At 52.1% G+C, this 7,988-nt stretch overlaps 3 protein-coding genes across 3 annotated transcripts; 1 reads left to right on the forward strand and 2 right to left on the reverse strand.

The window, feature by feature from the left end:
* The first annotated feature begins 45 nt into the window (after positions 1 to 45).
* Positions 46 to 1,418, forward strand: BDV17DRAFT_248129 (uncharacterized protein). Its single transcript, XM_073756071.1, has 2 exons — positions 46 to 229; positions 294 to 1,418. The coding sequence occupies exon 2, from the start codon at positions 387 to 389 to the stop codon at positions 1,311 to 1,313; it is 927 nt and encodes a 308-aa protein (XP_073610082.1). The 5' UTR covers positions 46 to 229; positions 294 to 386; the 3' UTR covers positions 1,314 to 1,418.
* Positions 1,419 to 1,983: 565 nt separating this feature from the next.
* On the reverse strand, positions 1,984 to 3,607 carry BDV17DRAFT_301920 (uncharacterized protein; the record flags this gene model as incomplete). The annotated part of the gene is made up of 5 exons (XM_073764342.1): positions 1,984 to 2,103; positions 2,184 to 2,810; positions 2,871 to 3,310; positions 3,374 to 3,479; positions 3,542 to 3,607. 5 exons carry the CDS (start codon positions 3,605 to 3,607, stop codon positions 2,041 to 2,043), a joined length of 1,302 nt encoding a protein of 433 aa, XP_073610083.1. The 3' UTR covers positions 1,984 to 2,040.
* An 888-nt stretch (positions 3,608 to 4,495) lies between these two features.
* BDV17DRAFT_277673 (NAD-dependent malic enzyme) lies at positions 4,496 to 7,441 on the reverse strand. The gene is made up of 6 exons (XM_073759453.1): positions 6,810 to 7,441; positions 6,639 to 6,745; positions 6,461 to 6,573; positions 6,320 to 6,398; positions 5,912 to 6,260; positions 4,496 to 5,857 (listed from the first exon to the last, which is right to left on the reverse strand). The coding sequence occupies exons 1-6, from the start codon at positions 7,058 to 7,060 to the stop codon at positions 4,792 to 4,794; spliced, it is 1,965 nt and encodes a 654-aa protein (XP_073610084.1). The 5' UTR covers positions 7,061 to 7,441; the 3' UTR covers positions 4,496 to 4,791.
* Between the last annotated feature and the right edge of the window lie 547 nt (positions 7,442 to 7,988).

Here is a 7,988-nt window from a genome sequence, read left to right on the forward strand (position 1 = left end):
CTCGAATCCTCCCTTTTCGGCCCTCTTTGCGGATATTCTTCCACCTATCAATATCCGTCTTTCATTCCTAGCGCACCAACCATTCTATTCTACGTCTTCATTCATACCTATCTTTATCCGCATAAGCCTATCATTACCTCCATACTCAACTATCCAGTTGCCGTCTTGCTGGATACAACCTCGCCACCGACGAGAATTCTCTACGACCAGGGATACATGCCCTAGAAAGGTAAGACATCGCAACAAGAACTCACAACTACCGTCATGTATATTGAATTCTAACATCGAAACAGATATCATTCAGCCACCATCATACTTGCCTCGACGTAAGGGCGCAAGGAAACCAAGTTCACCAAAAACCATTCGATACAATCCCGCCCATCAAAATGACCCCGCCGACAGCAATGAGCACCCTCGCCACTCTCCCCCCAGAACTCCGCCTCTTGATCTACGAATACAGCCTATCAAACGGCTCCACGCCCAATCTCATGCGCACCAGCCGCACAATCCACAACGAAATCTACCCCCGCCTCTACGACACCCTCGACATCCATATCTACCCGCACAGATCCGACCCCTGGATCCGCGTCTCCTACCGCCGCCTCAAAGGCGCAAGCTGGTGCCTCTGGGAAGAGGCAGACTGCTCCCGTGCCCGCAGGAGGCTGCACAGCTTACCTTATAACCGATTCGGTCTTACGAGGGTCCTCATTTACGCTCCGGAACCCGGGAATCTGGGCCAGTTGGCTTGGCTCTGGTTAAAGGTTGACTCGTTTGTTCATTACCTCTTGGACCAGCGGACGCTCAAGTGTACAGATCTCGCTATTGAGTTACGCTCTTATAGGAGCCATACCTGGACGACGTCCGCGGAGCGACATCTTGACGCCGTTAGGGCGAAATCACTGCGCTCGTGTAAGCCAACTTTCTCAAGCCCCTGGACCACACCACCACTGTTTCCCATGCCACGCTGGGACTCCGACTTCTTCTGGATCCCCTTCGGCCGACTATACAAGAACCCACGGCAAACACGCACACTCTCCGACGGGTCAACGCATCACCTGAACTCACTAATCGAGGACATCCAGATGTATTTGGCCACGGAGTTGGAGAACGCGAAGGGCGCCGAAGCTCGAGCAATCAGGCTTCGCGTTGAGACGTATCGCATCCTGAGGTATGTAAATACCGGTGGGCCTTGGCCTTGGGCAAGGGCATGCGATGGTAAGGACATGACGGTGGGGGTAAACGAGGCGAGGACGCCGTATGAATGTTTGCCTAGATTGGTGAAGGAGCTTTTGAGGCCTGGAGGGGGCGTTTGATTTTTGATATATTATTGGTTTTGGAAAGGGAATGAGGGTTTTTGAGATATTCCTCCTGTTCTCTATCAGATTTGTGACCTTGCGAAGGTATACGCCGGTCAAAGACGAGAACGAGGATGCCTTTTCCCTTCTCATTTGCTGTTTCTCCTTAAATGAGGTTTTTGGCAGGTATAGGGTTTTTACCGGCTCCTCAGTGTCCTCTTTTTGATTCATGTATATAAACATAACCACACCTCAAATGGACGAATTTGAAGCAAAGTGAACTTACCCCACAGCGAAAGCACCGGGCGCCAACCAGTAGTATAAAATGAATAACGCTCCTTCCTTCTCGATAATCTGATTTGAACCCGTCTCAATCGCACCTTCCCATACTGATAATCGCAGGACATTTCCAACAATTGCCAGGTGCGATGGATGACCTCAACTCTGGGACAGGCCCGCCCATAGGCGCGAGTTGCTCCTTCCTAAACTAGGCAGGGCCCGGTCCCGTTACAGTGTCTAATGTAGTAAAGGAATAAAAGATCGGGCTCGAAACGCCAGGGGTACAAGAGAGAGCTGGCTTGGATTTAGATGGCTTGGACTCCGAACCTGCCATTGTCATATCATAATATAAGGTCATTATATATATACACTCCGATAGCATCCTTTGAATAGGAGTCTACCGTTCTATAGCCCCGCAGTCTGCATTTCGTATATACCAGACCTCCAACTTTCTTGGGTATCCTTCTCAAATCGGGACAATAGTCTTCAACCCCTTCGCGATCCTTTGGATCTGGCTCGTGTAATAAGACTACATTCCACGCGTGCGTTAGCAAGTTCATTGACTAAGGAGAAAGAGAAAAGCATCATAAAAGGAAAAAGGGAACATACACTCTCCGCCCCAGCCCCAATAGCAGTGAGAGGAATCCACTTGGCCCAAAATGGCACAGCCACCTTATTCAGCTTCAACTGCGCCTCCTCCTCAGGCAAACTCTCATCAAGCAAGAGCCTCGGAAACGCAGGGTCAATCGCCGCAGGCCGACCAATCCCAACCATATCACACGCGTTCCGAGAAAGGGCATACTCGGCACCCGCGCGCGAGCGGAAACCACCCGTCAGCATGAGCGGCAGAGCCGGGTACCGCTGTCGGACGGCAGATGCAAATTCAAGGAAGAAGGCCTCGCGCGCGGCCGTGCGTGCTGATTTCGGTTCCCTCCCTGTTGTCTGTGTCTGCGCGGAGTGTTGGCCCGGCTGCTGCTGGGTTTCGTTGAGGCTGAACATCTTGGGGTCTTCGTAGGATCCGCCGCTGATTTCGAGGAAATCGATTCCTGCGTCTGCGAGGAGGCCGATCTGCGTCATGGTGACTTCGAAGAAAGAGGAGTTGTAGTCGGCTGAGTTGAACTTTATGCCGACGGCGAAGGTGCTTGGTACGACGGCGCGGATTTGCGCGATGATGTCGAGGACGAATTTTGCGCGGGCGGCGGCGCTGCCGCCGTAGGCGTCTGTGCGGATGTTGCTCTATTGTAGTACCCTGCTGAGTATTCAATTCCTCGGCGGGGCAGAGAATTGTAGGTATACCTTGGGGTTAAGGAATTGGTCAATCAAATACCCATGCGCACCATGCAGCTCAATCCCCGAGAACCCAGCGTCCGCCATAAGCCTCGCCGTATCGACAAATTGCCTCGTAACGGCATCGATATCCTTCTGTGTCATTTCCCTCGGCGGCGGAAACACAAACCAGCCTAGCCAGCGCTGGATAAAGCCATCACCCATATTAATGGGAATCGCGCTAGGTGCGATCGTCGATCCGAAAATACCCTTGCGCCCAGAGACGCGCATCGACTGCCGACCCGGGTGGCAGACTTGCACGAGTGTCGGCGTGCCGTGGGCTTGGGAGACTTCGGCGTACTTGCGCCATTTCGAGAGGAGCTCGCTGTTTGTTGAGGCGTCGGTGTAGGTGCCGGATAGGGCGGGGTCGAAGGGGGTTCCGAGGTGGTTGACGTCGACTTGAACGTTTCCTTTGGATGTCTGTCAACCATCGTTCGTCGAAGCTGTTATGTTAAGGTCAAGGACTAGCGAACCTGTCAGAACAGCGCCCCAGTTGCCTTTTGCCCATTGATCGTAGACACTAATGAGGGACGCGTTAGGTTCGTTCTGGAACCCGGCCAGCATCTCGGCCATTGCGGCCTGTTGGTTTTGAGATCAGATTACATAGATCTGGTATCATGAAGGTAATCGCGTGATCATACCTTGACGAGGCGATTAGGAAAGACCAGCCCGCACGGTAGCTTCACGGAATCACTTAAAGACGACATAGTGGCACAGCAAGCGTATAAAGTATTGGCAAAAAGACCCGCGAAATGAAAGCTCCAGATATATACGTCGCAAAAAACCTGCGGAACTCAAGTCACCCCGGCTCGGAGACTTCGCCAGGTCCCAAAGCAGCCGAGGTTTGGCTGTTCGCACATGAAGTGGGGAATGGGGAGTTGAGTTCCCCCGGTCTATCATGGCTTCATCCTCGTAGTGATCTTTCCGACCATTTGAAAACAACGCCAGATATTGAAAAAAAAGGACGCCATTCGAAACAGCAAGAACAAGTTCGACACCGAAAGAGAGCATGTCCGAGGCTCCGGCTGGCGCGAGGTGGTGATAAGCTCATCTCTTAAATTCTTCCGCCCATCCGAGTCGGATCTCAGTCGTCCGGGCCGGACCCTGCAGAAACTGCCACACTCTGCCCCTTCGAGACCTGGTCCACCGTTCAACGGCCACAGAGATCGATCCCCGTCTTGAAGAAGTTTAATTCTGCCACGAGGTGGGAACCGCGGATCAGGCCCCCCGGTTCCTGGTCCCTGGTCCGTGAGCTGGAGGCTTGAGCTCTTCCCCACCTCAGATGATGCTATCCAGATGCGGCTCCCAAGGTCCGCCTTCATTGGCTGTTGGGCATATGTACCTGCAGTCAGACACGAGGTTTTCTCAACAATTCGAGGGGGCTGACCTTCCTCAATATATTACTCTCAGTTGTCGATGAGGCATAGTAGCTGGTCAGTCGGCTGCGATGCTTTGACTAAGACTTCCATATCGAGATGTCGCACAAGGCCTGCGGGGATCTTCTGATTTGTAGGAGAGGATGGCAAGGCCTAGACTCTACGAAAAAACTGCGATGAAAAATTGCCTAAGTCACAAGCCAAATACGAGGAAAATGTCTAGGAATAACCGTGAATTGTCTACTTTTATTCAAACCCGCCGTATATAGCTAACCAACTGAACCCAATAGTGGGTATGCAATGATAGAAATGTCATTAAGAATAACCAGAATCCGTCAAGGATGGGGTATACAAAAGCATCACGAATCCTTCGAAGTTAAGGAGCGTACCAAAGACAAACGCGCTTCAAATCAATAGCGAACCAACATGGACATGAATACCAGTATTAGAGTCGGAAACAGTAGAAAACAGTGCCCAGATGAAGCCGGGAAAAGAAAAGAGACAAGGTTTGGTCCTTACAACTTAGCCTCGTCTGAGGAACCGCCGTTCAAGCCAAGCTGTTGAGGGGCACCAAGGCTGGACAGGATGGCACCGACTTCCCGCTCCAGAGAGTGGACCTCGGAGTGAGGGTCATACATGCGGACCTTGATCCAGGCGTCGAGGGTTTCATCGTCCATAGTGCGGAGGGTGGTTTCGCGGTCGACCTTGGCTTCTTGGGCGGCACGGATGACGTTACGGGCAACAACGACGCTGACCTGGCGGATACGGGTCAAGTCGGGGTAGAGGAGACCGCGCTCAATCTCTTCGGATGTAAGAGCCTTCGAGAGAGCCTCACCGGAAGCATAGATCATGCTGTCGGTGACCTTGACGGCCTTGGACAGAATGGTACCAAGACCGATACCGGGGAAGACGTACATGTTGTTACCCTGTCCAGGGTAGTACATCTTGGTCTCGCCCGCAGAGTTGGTGAAGGACATGGTAGGGAAGGGAGAGCCGGAGGCGAAGAGAACACGGCCATCGGTGTTGGTGACGGCAGCCTCGTAGTCACACTCAGACTTGGATGAAGGGTTGGAGAGAGGGAAGACGATGGGGTTCTCATTCCACTCTGCCATCTTGCGCAGAATCTCGGGAGTGAAAACGCCACCAATGGTGGAGAGGCCCATAAGAATGGTCGGCTTCACATGGTCGACGACGTCCTCGAGAGTCTTGAATTGCTCGCCCTGGTTATCCGTGCGGGCGAAGTAGACCTTGTGCTCGGCAAGCTTGTCACCACGGTCTGCGGTCACAAGACCCTTGGTATCGACGAGGTAGAAGCATGAGCGAGCTTCATCCTCGGTCATTCCCTCGCGCATGAAGAAAGCGACGATCTGCTTGGCAACACCCACTCCGGCACTTCCCGCACCGAAAAAGACAGCCCGCTGATCTTTGCAGGGCATGCCGGAGCGCTTCACAGCATTGATGACACCACCGAGAATGACCGCACCAGTGCCCTGAATGTCATCATTGAAGCAGGTGTAGACGTCCTGGTACCTTTCAAGAGCAGGGAAGGGGTTCTTGAAGTCTTCGAATTGAATGACAATACTAGAAAACCCGTTAGCACATAGCCTCGGAAGAGAATAAGATAAAATAACTCACCCAGGCCAGCGCTCAGTAAGAGCAGCCATTAACTCATCCATGAATTCCCGCTCCTCATCGGGAGTGATCTTGTCGCGGCGGCTACCCATGTACAGCGGGTCTTCCCGGAAGGCCTTGTTGCTTGTACCCAGGTCGAGGGTCAAGGGCAGGGTAGCTTCGGGTCGAATACCAGCGCAAGCAGTGTATAGAGCCAGTTTACCAATGGGAATGCCCATTCCGTTGATGCCAAGGTCACCTAGACCGAGAATTCGGGACCCATCGGTGATGCACGTGATCTCCACATTGGGCTGGGGCCAGTTGGCGATGACAGAGGCCAAGTTACCCCGGTCTTCCCAGCTGAGGTACATACCTAGTTCAGAATGTTAGCTCGGGTCCTATGCACTGCATGTGAAGTGGCTTGAAACTAACCCTCAGGCTGTTGGTAGATCTCGGACCATCTCTGACAGGCTTCACCAACGACGGGGGTGTAGATAAGAGGGGTCAATTCCTATTCGCTTCTTAGTTTTCTGATCGGCAAGTAACTAGTCTATGATACATTCCGAGCCTTACCTTGAGGTGTTCTGTGACCAAGCGGTAGAAGAGGTGGACATTGTTCTTGCGGAGAGTGCTGAGGTAGAGGAATTTGTCGATGTTTGTCTGCTTCAGAGCCAGCTGTGCGAGACCTAGAATATAGTTAGCACTGCAGTCTCGCCATAGTCCGCTATTATCATCCCAAAGTATGACATACACCGAGTCTTCTGGGTCTCGTAAGTTTCGGCGCGGGGAGGAGTCAGGCCGTATGTGCGAAGGTACTTGCGAATGTAGGGAGGGTTGGCGGTGTCATAGTTTTGTTCACTAATGGTGACATAGCGTTAGCAACTATGTCTGATGAACAGCAGGTATATGCTAATCAACATACATTGGACCATTGTGAATGTTGTGGCTCACTTGGGAGGTCGCATGGACCGGACGGCTTTGTTGTGAAGGGAAACGAGCCATTTTGGAAGTCTGAGTCACGGTAGCAGTACTATGACAGCGAGCACCAGGAATGGAAGTAGAGGAGACGGAAGAAAGCAATTGAGCTGGAGGAGCGACAGGCAGCGGTCTTATATTATGTAGTAAAGCCCGAGACACTAGCATTGAACCCCCTGGAGCAGGAATCCACCGCATCCCGAGATTGCAAAGTCACGACGATGACCCTGCGAGCTTCAAGGAGGTAACAACGAGGACTATGAACTCTGAACCGGGGCTGAAGCTGTGACCAAACGATGAGTCTGGGGCCAGGTGTCGGGAAGAGTCGGGGGAGAGAGGGCCAGTCAGGGCGGTCGGGATCGCGACGGTGGATAAGTTTGGGGGACGATGGTTGCATGGCAGCGAACCGTTATGAAGGCCTGGCTGGAAAGAGTGGGAGACGAAGCTTTTCAGCAAATGAAAGCTGTTGGGGGCGGGCGTGGAGTCAACGGGACGGATCCAAAGTCCTTAGGCACCCAAGACTTGAAGAGTCAGAAGAAGAAATGCGGAGAAAAAGAAACAAAGGAGCTTGGAGGAGGCGAATGAGGTTGAGAGGGAAGAAGGTTGAGTTTGGTGCGGTATTTCTTTGCAGTCTCGGGACTACAATGTAGGGGGCAGTCCAGATGACTGCGCACACGACTCTCTGACAGCTTCACCTTGTCATTCGGCCTAGACCGTTCTCTCAACAATTTACTTGACAGCTCTATTGACGCATTACAGCTCCTCCAACAAAACAAAGCAAGTACCTTGATACTTTCAGATATTCGTCCTCAAGCGCATTATGCCACTTGGCCAGTTCAACCCATGACTATTTAGAATTCCGAAAACGCACCCGACAGCATCCCGATGTTTTTTTGCAGTGGAGCCGTATCCAGACCCCAAGTGCAGCGCTAGAGAAGGAACAGGATTAGGTCTACCGAGTAGTTTCAAGTCCCAGTCAAAGGGATCGGGGCTCATGTGGCAGAGAGACTAAGAGTAGCCTCGCACTAACTCCTAGAGGAAGGATTCTGGACTTGAGACTGGGGCTTCCTCCTCTTAGTTTTCGTCGCTTTTTTTTTTTTTTTTTTTTTTTTTTTTTTTTTTTTTT

The sequence above is a fragment of the Aspergillus undulatus genome (genome assembly GCF_047715775.1).
Source record: "Aspergillus undulatus strain CBS 261.88 unplaced genomic scaffold BDV17scaffold_98, whole genome shotgun sequence".
In the NCBI taxonomy this organism is placed as follows: Eukaryota; Fungi; Ascomycota; class Eurotiomycetes; order Eurotiales; family Aspergillaceae; genus Aspergillus; species Aspergillus undulatus.

Excerpts from the sequence above, each read along its gene's own strand:
- BDV17DRAFT_248129 (XM_073756071.1), top strand. The coding sequence starts at position 387 with ATGACCCCGCCGACAGCAATGAGCACCCTCGCCACTCTCCCCCCAGAA.
- BDV17DRAFT_277673 (XM_073759453.1), bottom strand. The coding sequence starts at position 7,060 with ATGCGGTGGATTCCTGCTCCAGGGGGTTCAATGCTAGTGTCTCGGGCT. Across the intron at positions 6,574-6,638 it reads CGAGACCCAGAAGACTCGGT|GTCTCGCACAGCTGGCTCTG; the intron begins GTATGTCATACT and ends ACTATATTCTAG. Across the intron at positions 6,399-6,460 it reads TGGTCACAGAACACCTCAAG|GAATTGACCCCTCTTATCTA; the intron begins GTAAGGCTCGGA and ends AGAAGCGAATAG.